This window comes from Erithacus rubecula (genome assembly GCF_903797595.1).
Source record: "Erithacus rubecula genome assembly, chromosome: 20".
In the NCBI taxonomy this organism is placed as follows: domain Eukaryota; kingdom Metazoa; phylum Chordata; class Aves; order Passeriformes; family Muscicapidae; genus Erithacus; species Erithacus rubecula.
The window spans coordinates 11,680,064-11,696,519 of NC_136672.1; the positions used below are offsets into that span (position 1 = coordinate 11,680,064).

The 16,456-nt window shown below is 45.8% G+C and overlaps 1 protein-coding gene across 2 annotated transcripts; it reads right to left on the reverse strand.

Annotated features, from left to right (window-relative positions):
* Nucleotides 1-486: 486 nt before the first annotated feature.
* Nucleotides 487-14,403, reverse strand: DUS1L (dihydrouridine synthase 1 like). Of its 2 annotated transcripts, none has more exons than XM_079323584.1 (13): nucleotides 14,028-14,403; nucleotides 11,738-11,846; nucleotides 10,838-10,888; nucleotides 9,001-9,053; nucleotides 8,184-8,266; nucleotides 7,919-8,022; nucleotides 6,820-6,964; nucleotides 6,126-6,222; nucleotides 5,675-5,763; nucleotides 4,716-4,882; nucleotides 4,081-4,118; nucleotides 1,152-1,227; nucleotides 487-833 (listed from the first exon to the last, which is right to left on the reverse strand). In XM_079323584.1, exons 1-13 carry the CDS (start codon nucleotides 14,262-14,264, stop codon nucleotides 682-684), a joined length of 1,401 nt encoding a protein of 466 aa, XP_079179710.1. In that variant the 5' UTR covers nucleotides 14,265-14,403; the 3' UTR covers nucleotides 487-681. The 2 variants fall into 2 exon arrangements, with proteins under 2 accessions (XP_079179710.1, XP_079179709.1); XM_079323583.1 differs by having other exon boundaries at nucleotides 9,001-9,113.
* Nucleotides 14,404-16,456: the final 2,053 nt, after the last annotated feature.

Consider the following 16,456-nt stretch of genomic DNA (forward strand, 5'->3'; position numbering starts at 1 on the left):
CATGTGAAGGACAAATGAGCACATAATGAAGTATGAGACCTTGAGCAGGGAAATGTTCATGGACTTGGTTCCAGCTTCCCACATATTTTTAGACAACCCTCTGTTAAGACAGATCTACTCCTCCCCCAGCCTTTGGCTCATGGAGACTGTTAAGTGTCATCATAGTGTAAGAAACTAATAATTGTTAATGTGGATACAGCAAGATCCTACAGTTTTACATTCACATTTTCCAAGTACTGCTGCTTTTCTTTCTGCATTAAAACATTAACAGATGTGACACATTTTCTGTGAGTGAGGAAGTCACTGGCACTGGTATTTTTAGCATGCCAGAAGGCTGTTTTAATGAAATCAATTTGGGCCCCAATATTAAAACCAGAACATGAAGGGTTAATGAGCATACAGGAGGCAGAGTGTAATGGCAGCTTACAGAAACTGTCTCCACCCAAAAATGCAGCATTTTCAGTCTTTCAAATACATCATAAGATATTTATTTGCATCTCTTTTATTTCAAATGCAGGATAATTCCCTGAGTAAGCAGTTTTTTTCTTAAATAAAACTTTTCCTGAACTTAATCATGTGGAACAAGTTCAGACAGCTGACAAGGAGCTGGAGATGACACATTCTTTGGCCCAGGGAAGTAGTGGTCTGGCAGGAGCTCTTGGACTGTTCATTCCCAATGCTTCATCCTGTACTGGCACCAGCCTCCTTCAGCACTGCCATTTCCCCCACCTCTGCATCTCCTCTCTGACTGATCTCTTGGGTTTGAATTCCTCTTTGACTGTGCTGCCATGAAAGGGATTTTTCATACTTGGTCTTAAAAAGCAATCCGTGACCTGAAAAAGCAAAAGGGGAAAAAACCCCAAACCAACATCCTGTAATGAGATGACTACAGTGGTAAACATTCCATATAAAAAGTGGGTCTTTGCAGACTTGAAACTGTAGCCCGAGGCTTTGGAAGCAGGAGCAATGCCATGCAGAGAAGGAAGAGCAGTCTTTTAAAATGGTACTGTGAACTTTTAGATAGCATGTAGCATTTTAAGGTAGTATGTCTATTTTAACACCCACCTACTCCCCATAACCCAAAGATTAAAGTAATGAAGATAGGTGGGAGATGGATGATATGTTTGCTTGGTAAGGCCAGATCCACTTACCTGGACAATCTGCTACCTCCTTGAATGCTCTTTTCTTACAGCATCCTCGGCACATATTAAATACACATTTATTGCCCTGGGTTGGGATGGTGGTATAAAGAAGCTTGTGTCAGTGAAAATAAAATCATTACTGTTTAATAAGTAACAAAACAGCTCTGCACTTTCAGATTTTTGGAAAAAACCCATGTTCTCAGCCTAATGAAGATGATGGAGTTGATGTCATTTGGGGGCTATCCACTGTTTGCACATAAAAAACAAAAAAACCTCAACCAACAAAAAAGAAATTCACTTTCAAGTTGTGCAACCCCCCCCCCATAGCCTGTTGGGCAGCCTGAGTTACCCATCACAAGCAGGCACAAGCCATGAGCCCTCTGGAACAAGCATGAACACATTTGGTGCTGGTCAGCTTGCTCTAGTTCTCTGCAACATGGAACACAGTGCTACCATCTGCAGCTATGCCTAAAATATGTTCCTGCCAGAATAACTTCCCTACTTGCATCTTAAAATACACCTGCATATGGATTAAAGTATAATGTGTGACCCTTAGGGGAAGCAGCAGCTGAGCCTGGGCTAACTGATGATGTGGTAATACAATCCTGGGTCTCTGGGGTGCTTTGCTCACACACATTTTAGAAAAGGGAGTTGATGTTGTTTAGCATGGTTCCCTCCACCCCAGTCTGAAATTCCTTCATGTTTAGGGAGGCTTTAGTTGAATTCCTTCTCCTTCTTCTTCTCCACAACCCCCACCCCATTTCATGACATGGCTCTAGGGAGCCATAATCTAGGGAAAACAACATTACAGGCCTGGTCAGAAGATTTCAAGAGCTACCTGCAACATTACAGCAATGCAAGAGCAGAACAAAAATAAATCTAAGCCCTGGTGCAGACAATCCTGGTTTATGCACCAAGTGATGTCACATGGATTAGCTATGAAACACGATGGCTTTGAAAGCAGGCCAGCCCAGTGCTCAATGCTTTCCCAATAATGAACACAGCAAAAAAATCCCATTTTTTTCAGTAGCTGGAGCTTCAAATTGAGTCCCAGCTGGCTGCCACTGCTTTGCTGCAGTAACACTGTTACAACAGAGAGCAAGAGCACATGCTTGTGTTGTAGGTGAAATGGTAATTTTTAAGGTAGAACACAAAATTACTTGTATCTTACACCCTGATTTACAGGTATATTAGCAGCAGTAAAAACTCTGCTCACACATTGCAGCAACACCACCCTGTCAAGCAAACAGCTATGTTTCCCAAGGAAAAACTAAACACGCAAAAGCAAAATGAAGTCTTTGCAAATATCAAAATATTTGAAATTTCAATACAGAACCTGTAAAACCAGCTGCCTCGTTTTGCATTGCTAACAGCGAAAGCCAATGTTAATCTGCTGCATAGGCAGGACTGAGGATGAGGAGGTGCTTATGCTTGTTTTGATAAAGGCAGAGATCCAAACACAACAGAAACCAGAGCTGCAGGTGCTGCCTGACATTCACTTCAGGCTGAACTGTGATGACATTTGAAATATTTTTATTAGTACACTAAAAACCATACCAGTTATTCAAATTTTCACTTTGCAGAAAATCTCCACCCATCACTAACCGCAGTAAGAGGGGTTTGTTTTTCATTTCACAGTAAAATAGGCAGTTCATACATGTGTGGAAGTCTGGAGATTCGTTTCCAAGATATCTTGGGAAATTCAATTAATTCTGCTGTCATAGCAATAAATAAATAAATACCCTCAGCAGCAGCAGGACTGCACTTTTTTTGAGAGGAAGGCAAATTCTCTCAAAGAACCTATGTTAAGGATTTTTGTGCAGCACCTTCAACCTCAGAGATTGGTTACAGTTACTGGTTAAAAAGCTTTTGGCCAAGTATGGACTTTCCTCCCCACACACACACTTCTCAGCAGAACTTGGCATGCACCTACCTCAGCATTTGGAATAACAGCATAGAGTCATAGAATAGTTTGGGTTGGAAGGAGCCTTTAGAGGTCATCTACTCCAACCCCCTGCAAAGAGCAGGGACATTTTCAACTAGATGAGGTTGCTGAGAGCCCTGTCCAACCTGACCTTGAATGTTTCCAGGAACTGGCGTCCACAACCTCTCTGGGCAACCTGGGCCACTGCTTCACCATTAAAAATTACTTCTAATCTAAGGCATATATAGTGTGAATCGACTCTCTTTAAACCCATCACCCCTTGTCCTACAGCAACAGACCCTGCTCAAAAGTCCACTGCTGTCTTTAAGTTCCCTTTAGGGTAGTGAGGCTCCTCAGAGGCCCCTCTTCACCAGGCTGACACCCCCCCAGTCTCTCAGCCTGTCTCCATGGCAGAGGGACTCCATCCCCTGACCATCCTCTGGGCCTGCCCCAAAAGCTCCTCTGAAAGCTGCCCTAAAAGCTCCAGGTGTCTCCTGCACCAAGGGCTGGGTGCAGAATGCCAGGTGGGGTCTCAGCAGAGTAAGGGCACAGAATCCCCCAGCCCTGACCTGCTGCCCACGCTGCTTTTGGTGCAGCCTAGAGCACAGGTGCTGGCTGGGCTGTGAGCATGCACTGCTGAGCCATGACCAGCCTCTCATCCAACAGCACCCCAAAGTCCTGGGCTGGGCTGTTCCCAGGCTGTTCATCCCCCAGCCTGCATTTGGTACCATGACTGCCCCGACCCAGGAGCAGAATCTTGCACCTGGCCTTATTCAACCTCAGAGGCTGCCACAGGCACAGCTGGAGCTTGTGCAGGTCCCTCTGGATGGCCCTGTCCCTCAGGTGTCATCAGCAAACGTGCTGAGGACACTTTGCTGCCACTGCCCACATCCCTGCTGGACACCCTGAGCAGTGCTGAGGGACACTCTGAGCCCCCATTGTGCCACTCATCCCTACGTGGTCACTGAATTTCATTTAAAGAAAATGCTTTTATGGACACTTGTACTGACTTACCTTAGGGTTTCCACATTGATCACATTTTGCATATTTGGCTGAGAGAGACAGAGAGAGAGATAGAGAGAGAGAGAGAGAGAGAGAGACAAAAAGCTGATCCAATTGACTGAATACAATTGTATTTTTATGTGGTGGAAGTAAGTTTAAAAAAAAAAATGAGAAAAGCTTGGTGCTTTTCTAGCCAGAGAGTCTTTTTGAAATAAAAATACAGTACCTCAAATAACAGTGCAAAGGTAAAAATACTTTGAATTTTTAACTGCTTCTATGCTAAAATCCAAACATTGAAAATTTTAATCCTCAAGTCAAGCACAAAACAGGACATCAGCTTGAATTTCATACAAAAATTTTCATTTTAAATGCTAGTGACAGCTACAATTCAGTTTGTAAACCATTTTGATCTTAAAAAGATGCTTAGAGAGAATCAGTGACCCACTACTTTGATCCTTGTTTCCTTTACTAGTGAACCATGTTATTTGAATCATGTTGCCTGCTATTGAAATTTCAATAGAAACATTTTCCCCTCTTTTTCAAGAAGTTTCTACAAGCACACAAGCCAGGAAAATTCTTAGTGGCAAGTTATGTCAAAGGTGGTATCAACAACTCTCCATACATTTATGCCAATAAATGGAACTTACGTTTTAAAGATGGATCAAAGCTTTTATTTGGATTTCTTAACTTCTTTTTTTGTTTATTCTTTGACAGAAGCTCAGAATTTCCATCTTCCTCTTCTTCCAGAGCACGTTTCCCTCGCACGCCTTTTTCAGTTCCACTATCTCCATTCTCCCTGCATCTCTCCTTTGGCCTGAAACAGTGAATTTCATCATAAGTTGGCTGGAGGGAAGAAGCAGCTGTTCCCTGACTGTTATTTTGGTTTACAGAAATCTGGGTAAACCATAAACCTTTCTGTCATGGCTACAATGAAGTGTCATTGCCCTTAGAAATGGGATAGAAAAACCTAGCTTTTTTGGTAAACACGGGCAGTTAATAACAGACACACCATCAGAGATACCAGTTGGAAAGTCAATTAAAGTTGGCCAATTAAATTAGGCACCTGCTATTCCCAGGTTTTACTTAAGTATTTCTTTAAGTATTTACTTAAGTATTAATCTTGACACACTTGTACTCTTCTTCAGTCCAGTTTCCAGCAGAAGGAGAATAAGCTATCTGAAAAGCTTGTCCATACATTACAAGAATCCTTTACAGAATACAATTTAGTTCTTATCTTTGCTATCATAGCAGTTACCAGCAACATTCATATTGCATGTAACAATAAAACACTGTCAAGTAGCATATTCACTGCACATCAGGTTCTTGGTCTGAGCTGCAGTAGGATTCCTGATTTTACTTTCCAGAGAGAGAGAAATTTGAAGAGGATCCAAAGGAGAAGATACAAAAAAATAGCAACATCCCCAGGAACAAAGCAGTAACTAGGAAACAACCAAACTAGAATAAAAATAATCCATAGTCTTCAGTCTTCACTTTTTTTTTTTTCTTTTTTTAATGTAAGCTACTAGAACAGAACCAATGGCTGATACTAATGATATGGGTGGGAAAGGCCTATGAGTACCTCTAAATATCAAAATAAGTAACTCACCCTGGCCTGATGTATGGCTGACAGATCCAGTGGAAAAAAGGCAACCCTTCTTTTGGCTTTTCTCCTTCTTTCTGATTAGCTATTTCTTCCTGCAGCATAGTTAGAGTCAGTCTTCTTGGAGTTGTGAAAAAATACACTAAATAACACTTCAAACTCCAGGAAATCACAAACTGAAATTTAAACTAACAATTACTGACCGTTACATATAGGCATAAAAACAACCTGTAAGACAGATGAACTGAAGCATATTTGTAACTCCAAATCAACTTTATCCCACATAAAGTTGTCCAGGTTTAAGGGGAAGCTACTGTAGTAAGCCAGCAATATCAAGTTTAGTAAGCCCCAAAGTGCCAGAGAAGTGACTAATGGATGCCAACTCTATGACACACTTGGCACATTCCCACCAAGTGCAGGCAGTGCTGTTCTAGGAGATTAGGGCCCATCTTGGTACCTGGCATCGCAGTTTCAGCTCCCTGTTGACATCTATGATGCCCTCTAGAGTCTTCACTTTTGCTAATTCTTCACGCAGCTGTTGATAAACTTGAAGCCTGAGGCAAATCCCAAACATCAAGTTATATTTAGGCTGCGATCCACTAAAAATAACTGCATAAAAGCATTTCATACACCTTTCCCTGATTCACTTGCCTTTGGTAGAAGCTTATGTTCTTCTTTGTAAGTCCAGAGAAAAGCACATGTCTCTTCCAGATAAATACTTGGCAGACAACCAAGGTACCTTGACATACTCTAACATGAATGTACGGTGCATCAGCTGCTTCTCAGAAACTGCCCACAGCAATGCTCTTACTCTACAATAAAGGCAGCAGCACTTTGCCTCACAATGAACAAGGAGACAGTTCACTTGCGTTTGCTGTGAAGTGTGTGTGCATATGGGCAGTCACCCCATTGCAACTGGTGTGCTGGGAGCTCCCACCCTGGCTGAGCTAGTGGCTACTTGTTCATTCCCCATGCCTGTTTCCCAGATATGAAATGAAGGGTAAAGGCCTCAGCCCACACTGTCTCCAGCCAGGCCCAGGAAAGAAAACTTTGCAGCATACTATGCATTCTGGCCAAACAAATCCTTGTACAGAAAGCCCAGACCCTGGCTAAGCAGGATGAGCCCTGAAGAGTTCTGCAGAGATACTCACGTGTGATGCCAGAGCTTGAAGAGATGAGCCCTGACATAAGACAGTGGGCAAGGGTACTCGCGCACGATCTCCAGGTACTCCTCAGCCACCTCCCACACCAGCGGGTTCCGGCCCTCAAACAGAGCTGGGTTATGAAGGTTACCTTCTAGGGAACGAAAAGAAAGACTCAAACTTTCATTTCAGGATTGAAACAAAGGCCAAACTCTCTGCTCTGGAGTTTTATCGTTTCTTCTGTGATTCTACAGCCACAGCCACATCTCCCACACACTCTTGAGAAGAACACAGGGTCTGTAAAACTCTAGCCTGACCTTGGGATACTACACTTCACTATACACTTCACTATACATACTACATTCCTAATGTGGCAAACAGCGCATCTCTAATTAAAGTACAGTTTCTAAAAAGGCATCCAACCTCGACACAAAGAAGACAGTAAACCAATTAATAAATAGAGAAATCGCTGCTTTTGTTGCCCAGTGGTTAAATACTGAAATGACAGGTGTCTTGCCTTATGTCTGTATTGATATTTGTCTGGCCCAAGTTCACAAATACAGCTTCTCACTGTGCTTTTCTCTACTGGCTTCACAAGCCTTTTGTTAACATGTATTTTCTAAAACCAAGATTCTACAAGCCCTCTTTAACTGTGTGAGTGATTAAAAGCTCTTTCTGATGCCTATCCTAGCTCTTCCTGTAGGAAGTTATGTCAATTCTTTCTTGTTCCAACCCAACATGAACCACCTGCAGGAATATTAATACACAAATGGACTTAGTTCATCTAGAACCATTCAAAAACTGTTCCATTGATTAACAGATGTGACAAAAACATTCCAGGATCACAGGAATATGCCACATGCGTCTGTCAAGTAGTTTGATTTGAGCTCAGTGAGTCAATGGTATTGACAGTCCAACATAACAGTTATTTACAAATCTTAAGTGATTCCTGGTCCTGCTGTGAGATGGCCAGTGTAAGATGAGGGAGAATGGCCGCTCAGCTGTCAAGCAAAGCTGTTCACCCAGTTTTTAATCAATGTAAATGGGGTTGTTAAGGGACTAAAAAACAACTGGTAATCTCATCTGAGTAAAAGTTAATTTTCTTTACCTGCACTCATGACGCCGTGTACTCCTGTCTTACGGATGCATTCTTCCACATCGCTGAGACACTGGATGTTTCCATTTGCAAATACAGGAATGTTTACAGCTTTTCTATACCAATGAATAAAAGGGATGCATAAAATTGAGAATCAGAGTGAACCCAGAAATTCTCCTCCTGCCACACAAATTTGTTTGCTCTTCAACATCACAATACACTCTGTTTAAAATCCAGTGTTAGCAGGAATCCACTAAGACTGGCACTGCTCACTAACCTCACAGCTTGAATGTGCTCCCAAGATGCCACACCAGCAAGTGGTCCTTTCTGTTCTTTAGTACGGCCATGCACAGTCAGCAGCTGGAACACAAAATTACATTTACTTTTCACGTGTATGAACCAGTGGGAATAAATCCACAGAAGAAAATTTCCTTTCACTGCTACACTTCATGGGTGCCACTGAGTTCCTGCTGCTATTTCAACAGTGCAGGGAGTTTAGCACCACAGAAAGGTATCAGCAGCTGATCTACCGTGGCATGGTCTTATGCTCCTTTCCTCTTGCTATTCCAGGGCATGACAAGATTCTATCCTGGGAGAACCTACAGATTTCTTTTTGCACTGGATTCCATTTGTGATTCACTTTGGAATTTAGCTTTCTCCTCAGCAGAAGGTCCAAATACTGTCAGTACTGTCTCTAACTACAGACAATCTCTTCCAATTTAATTTGAGTTAAATCCTAGAAGATTGCCTATTTCTTCTAGTGATACCGTTTGATACCTTTTTCTTCTACAGTACAGTGGATTTCATGCATTCACGCTGCCTCCTGCAGCACTATATGAAGATGGAGATGCCCAACCACAGTGAAGGATGTTGCACAGTGCAGTGATTACAAGAGGCTAAAATCATTGTGCCTTCTGTACCACACTCCTGATGTGCAGCCTAGGACTGCAAACACACAGAATCTGTCTGCATCTTGTTTGCTCTGTCTGCAAAATAATGCAGGCTATTCATCTCCACAGTGTATCAAGAACTGATACTTTACACAAAGATATGTGTGTCCAGTGCAAGAGTAGAGGGAGCAGCTGCCTTCTTACCTGGCAGCCAGCTTTCTCCAGCATCTGTGCATACTTCACTGTCTTGTCAATGTCTGGGAAAACGCGGATTTTGCATGTGATGGGAACAGAGAGCTTCTCGTTAGCCAGTAAAACTGAGAAAGATTGAAAAGACAGGTAAGTGGGCTACACAAAGCTATGAAACGTGTCTGCTCTCCTCAAGATCTGATACTGTGTATATATACTGTGTAGTATGCAAAAAGCCTGAGAAGTTACTGCTATGCAGTTCTCACAGCTTAAAAAACCAGAGTGTCCTCTGCAATCCTTACTACATAGTTTAATAACATAACAGTAGCACACAAGTGAAGCACAAGATCTGCATCCTAACAAGGTGGCATAAAATATTCACCAATTTAATACCCCTAATACTTTCACTACATTAATCCTCCACTTTCAAAGATCACCCCCTCACAACTTAATTAAGATATATGTTTATTATCATCACAGGCTATTGTACTCCTCCAACACTTGCTTGTCTACCTTTCCCACAAAAAGGTGCTTCACTTCTTTGCAAGCTATCACCAAAATAACCATTTTAAGTAAAGTCCAATCCATGGGAAGCAGAGGCTTATCAAGTGAGGTAGCCTGTGGATGCAATCAAGTAGTAAATGTGGGTTATAGAGTCAGGGTGAAATCTAGAACAACATGGCAAATGCCCATGTTACACAGAACATGGAATCATAAAAATACCAAAATACCAAAAAGAGAGCTAACATAGAGAGCCAACTGGAAAACACCAAGTAATGCTGTGCCTGAAAGTCTCTTTTCTTCCAGAGCTTGGATATCCAATGTAGAAAGCCACCTGCTGTCTTCTAATCCAAATCCTACAGGCTTCAATGATAGGTACTTCCCACCATCCTTTCAAAGGAGCAAGCAAGGTGTATACAGGTGCAAGCAGAAAAGAGTGCTCCACCTTTAAAGGGGCTGGAGAAAGAAGGAGCAACAGGTCAGCCCAAGACAACTCTTACTAGATAGCCTGGGTTCTCACCCAGCTAGATGACCCGGTTCTCTTCACACCCTGAGGCTATTCTGATTTGCATATTTCTCAACAGCCACTTTACATACTGGGCAAGGAAGCACTGTCTTATCTTCCAGGTTCTCAGCAGTGTCTCTGTACCAAACATCACTCAAGATTCCCCAGACCATGGGGAATGCAAACAGAAATAAGACTCTCTAATATCATGGTTCCAACACTTGCTTTGAAGTGGGATGCAGGCACATTCTCAGTTCTAGAAAATGACCAAAACCTTGCTTTTTTATATCAGTCACAAGTGTATTTCTTAAAAAAATACTATACTGTTCACAACAGCTACTGATAGCCTGAAGATAGCTGCACCAATGAGGAGAAGAAAGGCATCATTTGCTACACTCTGGACAGAAAGAGTACGGAGTCCATCAGGAAAGGGCAACTGTGGCTTGAAGCAGCAACACGACTCTTGCCACCTGAGAACTTCAAAGTGAAAAAGTAAAGGCACTGGGACTTCTGCTTCTAGAGCCAGAGACCGCTAAGCTATCACATGAGGCTGAAACTTAATTGACTCACTTTCACCTGAAGTCTGTTTCAGGTACAAAAGTCTTTTAGTGTGAGTCTGCAGTGGGATACCACCAAGTATCTTGAGGGTGACACTGGAATACAGTATGATATTTAAAAAACAAATTGAAAAAAACAAACAAAAAACCCAAACAAAAAAACCGCAACAGCCCCTTCAAAACCCAAACACAACTTTGCCCAAAGAAATATGATGTACCTCCTTTCCCCCCAAATCCCCAAACCTTCTCTGGATAATTAGTTCATCCTATTCCCTCTCTGAATACTTACTCATTCTCTGAAGAAGATCCCACTCCTCTTGCAGAAATGCTCCGTAGTGACCTATGATAAAATAACATATGACAGACTTGTGCAGAAGAGTAAGATCCTGAAGCAGAGTTTTCATACACTGTCACAAAGATCCAGACACTCCTACACCTCAGAGCTGCTCTGTCCTGCCCCAGCTGGAAGAGTGGGATCATTCTGTTCTCCCTGCCACCCTAGATTTACAGGATAAACAAGGAATTCCCACACCCTGCTTTCATTGGTACTCCCCAAGGTTGATGTGTTGACACTTGCAGCTCAAAGTTCAACTTCTAAGGGTTTATGCCAGACATTTAATAAATCTCATTAGGGTAACAGATAATCATAGGAAAATATCTATTTGCACCACTAATCATTTCCTGTTAGTCTTTGAAAGATATTTTAGAAGAAGAATGGGTGGTTACTGAACAAGTATTTTCTCAACACCTTATTTTCAAACACTGGTTATGATTTTCAAGCATGCAGTATCTAAGGAATTTAGCAGGTGTCATCCACTTCTATATTACTGTGAGAAAACTCTGTGCAAGCACCAGGGAAATAATGTCTGAATGATGAAATTTTAAGTGCAGCTTTTAAAAAATAGGCTGTTTGAGCAAAAATCAGAAACAAAATCAAGCTCTTACTAAATATAATGCTTCTGAAGGATATTCTAGACACAGGAGCTGTCACTTAACAGAAATCAGAATTAATTATATCTAATTTTGCTTCAGGTACTACAAAGCATTACCTGCTACATTGGGTGTAACTAAGTCTGACTTCAGTAGTACTGCAGCCCCTCCACAGGGCTTGATATTTTACTGCCAACATTCACATCTGAAAAACCATTTGCCACTTCTCTGCTTATCCAGGGTTCAGATTCACACATACCTCTCTTTGCAATCATTTGGGGGCAACCCAAATTTAGGTCTATGGCATCACAGTAATCCTGAGCCAACAGTGCTGCTTGGACAAACACTTCAGGATCATTGGCACAGAACTGTGAAAATCAAAGAGAAGTAGAATAATCAGGCAATAGCTTTCTTCAAGACATTTATGATATAGTTATGAAGCAACTACCTGCTAGTGAAAACAGGCAAATATGCACAGTTAATAATACCAAACACTATTTCTCAAAATGATCAAGGGAAGCCATTTGATTTAATCTTTTTAGATTTCAGTAAAGCAATTGATACTGTTTCTCACAGGATGATTCTGGACAAAATGTCCAACCCACATCTGGATAAACACATTGTGTGATGGATGAACAACTGGAGTTCAACACGAGTCAAATGCAAAGGGTTATAGTGACTGGGATGACTGGTATTAGGCTGGTGACCGGTCGTGGCTCGGATTCTGCAGGGCTCCATCTTAGATGAGCCAGAGCTCTTCAACAGTTGCATAAATGACTTGTAACCTTGCTGACATTTTAACCTTGCTGAGGATACTAAACTGGGAGGCACAGAGGCTCTGCAGAGAGACCCTGGAAATCAGAGGGCAAGGGAATCACCAACCATATGAAGTTTAATAAAGACAAGCAGCCTATTCTGAACCTGGGACAGGGTGACTCTGCATGTACAGACAGATAGGGGAACAAGAGGCTGGAGAACAATACTACAGAGAGGGACCTGGGGGTGCTGGTGATGGCAAGCTGAATAGGAGTCAGCAGTGTCCTGGCAGTCAGCTGTATCCTGGGAGAGATCAAGGATTATCCCGCTCTGCTCTGCACCAGGGCTGCAGCACCACCTCCGGCCCTGGGGACAGTCTGGGACACCACAATGTAAGAAAGATCCAAAGCTATTAAAGAGTGTCCAAAGGAGCTTACAAAGATGGTGAAGGGTCTGGAGGGGCCATCCAAGGAGTGGCTGAGGTCACTCAGTTTGTTCAGCCTAGAGAAGAGGAGACAGAGGGGAGACTCCAGAGTAGTCTGTAACTTTCTCACCAGGGGTGGCAGCTCCGATCTCTGCTCTCTGAGACCAGTGACAGGACCTCAGGAAATGGCAGGGGCTGTGTCAGAAGAGCTTTTGGCTGGACACCAGGAAAAGGCTCTTGCCCAGAGGAGGTGAGGCACTGAAAAGGCTCTTAAGGGCAGTGGTCATGGCCCTAAACCTGCCAGAACTCAAGGAGCATTTGGACAACGCTGGTGGCATTCCGGTGGTTGTTCTGTGCAGGAGCTGGACTTTGTAAATCCCTTACAACTGAATATTCTACGATTCTGTGAAAAACAAAATCCTCCAAACAAAATCTATGACACTTACCAGCTAAAGATCCTCAACCTTCAAATGGTAAAATTCGAAAGATGAGCTTTCAAGAGGCAAAGAAATATCAGATGAATATTTTACATGTGGTGCCCAAGAATAAGTGGAAACAGCTCTTAAAATCCTCAGCAGAACAAACAGCTATAGCATTCTAATACAGAAAGACGGTGCTTAAAAAAGGAGTTACCCAAAATGTCTCTAGGTCTTGAGACAGCTCAGTCTTTGTAGATATCACTAAGAAGTGCCTGTAAAATGAACTCCCATGGAAGGTGAAACAGACACATGGGCTATAGTCAAATGCTCAGTCTTAACTGAATGTAATTAATATTATATTTAAAGCATAGTGAAAAAGCAAATTAATAAAATAGGTTAATTTGAAGCCACTTTCCCTCTTTGGGATAGAGTGAAGTATCTTAACATGACACAGTAGTCCAGAAACAAAAGCAACACATGCTTTAAAGTCTGTCCTGTCTTCCTTGCATCCTTTTTCTATAGCTAAACATTGAGCTCAGGGTTTCAGAAAAACTACTCAAAAAGCTCTCCTCGAGTGGTACCAGATCCGGGACACACCCTGACTCTACAAGACCAACTGTAATCTGTTTCTCAAGATGAGGTGCAGGGGACTGAAATCCTTTGAGAAGCCCAGTGCTCCAGGCCCCTGTGGTTAACACAGCAAATCCTCTGCTAAACATGGGGTAAACAGAAAAACACACATCTTCAGGAGCTAAGTACTATCAGCGGTATTTAGATGAAGAAAATTAGATTTCTGTCATCCTATATAAGCACGTTAAAACGTGGATGAGGCTGACTCCCTTCAACTCACGCACATTTGTAAAAGGCCCGGGTTTATCAGCCCAAGCGCGGCGCGGGCGCGCTCGGCAATGCCATCAGCCCAAGAAGGGCCCGGGCAGGGCCGCGCTCACCTGCACGATGAGCGGCCGGTCCTCGGGACAGGCCTCGCCGTACAGGTTCTCGCGGCGGTAGTTAGCGTCCCTGAGGAAGACCTGGGCGTGCAGCATCGGCGTGTAGCAGAGCTGGGCGCCGTGGCGGCGGCTCAGCAGCCTCCAGGCCAGCTCGCTCTGGTCCACCATGGGCGCCACCACGTAGTGGGCGCTCCGCAGCGTCTCCCTCCAGAAGGCTTCCCCGCGCAGCTTCGGCATCTCCCGCCTGCTCGCCCGTGCAGCGTTGCGGCAGCTGCCGCTCCGCGCCGCCGCCCCGGGGCTCGCGGCCTGACGCCCGCAGGCTGCGGCGACCGCTGCGCCCGGGCCGGGCACCGGACGGTGCCACCGCCATCTCGCTCCGGCCGGCTCAGCGGTGCAGCCGCGCGCGGTCCCCTCCAGAAACCGCGCCGCTGCCAGCAGGGGCCGCGCGCGGGAGAGAGGGCTCAGGGCCGCCTGAGAAGCGGCCCAGGGAAGGGCGGCCGAGGGAAGGGCGGCCCAGGGAAGGGCGGCCCAGGGAAGGGCGGCCGAGGGAAGGGCGGCCCAGGGAAGGGCGGCCGAGGGAAGGGCGGCCCAGGGAAGGGCGGCCGAGGGAAGGGCGGCCGAGGGAAGGGCGGCCGAGGGAAGGGCGGCAGAGGGAAGGGCGGCCCAGGGAAGGGCGGCCGAGGGAAGGGCGGCCGAGGGAAGGGCGGCCCAGGGAACGGCGGCCCAGGGAAGGGCGGCCCAGGGAAGGGCGGCCCAGGGAAGGGCGGCAGAGGGAAGGGCGGCAGAGGGAAGGGCGGCCCAGGGAAGGGCGGCCGAGGGAAGGGCGGCCGAGGGAAGGGCGGCCGAGGGAAGGGCGGCAGAGGGAAGGGCGGCCCAGGGAAGGGCGGCCGAGGGAAGGGCGGCCGAGGGAAGGGCGGCCCAGGGAAGGGCGGCCGAGGGAAGGGCGGCCGAGGGAAGGGCGGCAGAGGGAAGGGCGGCAGAGGGAAGGGCGGCCCAGGGAAGGGCGGCCGAGGGAAGGGCGGCCGAGGGAAGGGCGGCCGAGGGAAGGGCGGCAGAGGGAAGGGCGGCAGAGGGAAGGGCGGCCCAGGGAAGGGCGGCCGAGGGAAGGGCGGCCGAGGGAAGGGCGGCCGAGGGAAGGGCGGCCCAGGGAAGGGCGGCCCAGGGAAGGGCGGCCGAGGGAAGGGCGGCCCAGGGAAGGGCGGCCGAGGGAAGGGCGGCCGAGGGAAGGGCGGCCGAGGGAAGGGCGGCCGAGGGAAGGGCGGCCCAGGGAAGGGCGGCCCAGGGAAGGGCGGCCCAGGGAAGGGCGGCCCAGGGAAGGGCGGCCCAGGGAAGAGCGGCCGAGGGAAGGGCGGCCCAGGGAAGGGCGGCCCAGGGAAGGGCGGCCGAGGGAAGGGCGGCAGAGGGGCGGCCGCCGGGTGCCGTGCCGGGCGGTCTCCCCCCAGGCCGGGCGGCGCACGGAGCGCGGGCACTCGGCCGATACCCGGCCCGGGCTGCAGCCGCTGCCGTCCTTTGTCCCTGGACAGACGCCGCTCTCCTTTCGGCGAGTTTGAGTGTTTGGGGCTCCGCCGCAGCCGCTGCCGAGGGGAAGTGCCGCGACTAAGCATTTGAGGAGCTCGGACAAAGTGAGAGGCCTGTCCTGTCCTGGTCCGGGACAGAGAGGTGAAAACGGTCCACCTGACTGAACCAAATGAAACAGCATCCACGACAAGATCTGTTCATTCTGCATCATTTTATAAAGCTACTGACCATCACCAGGATGAGAACTGTGGAGGATTTCTCCTTCTCTCACCGAATATTTTCCAGCATATAAAAACAATGCTCCATCTCTACTCCAGTCAAAATACCAATGTAACTTAAGTTACAAGAGTTTTCTTCAGAAGAGATGAACTCTAACAAAATCATAAAGCACCATAGTCTAAGCAGAGTTACATGTACACTTCCATTGCTCAGCAATCCTGTTAGTCTGTCCATGGACAAGCCTTCACATTTCAAGTTCATTCTCAAAGCCTGTATTTTCCCCCCTCTCCAGCTTTCTAGCACTCAGGGCTGTGATGAACTTGCTGTAATAAATATGTTTCAAGCTTTTATTTTTCACCATCTTTCATTACCTCTCTGCAGCCTAAAGAATGAGGATGCTATTTTAAATATACAGCGTCTGCACCCCTGCTATGTGCACTCCCCTTTCCTGTGATGAAGCTGCTCCAGGGGTATTTTTGTCTTTCTTTTGACCCTGATTTGCAGGCATAATGCCTGATAACTTGTTTAAGTGCACAAGAAACAAGCACTTGCTTCCTATTCTACCCTAAATCTTTTGGGTGTTACTTGTCCTCCATCTCAGCAGGGAACTTCACTTTCTGGTAGAGCTTCTGCTTTCTGGCAGTGCTATTTTAAGTAACCAATTCTATTAAATGGTGCCCCTTCCTGCACTG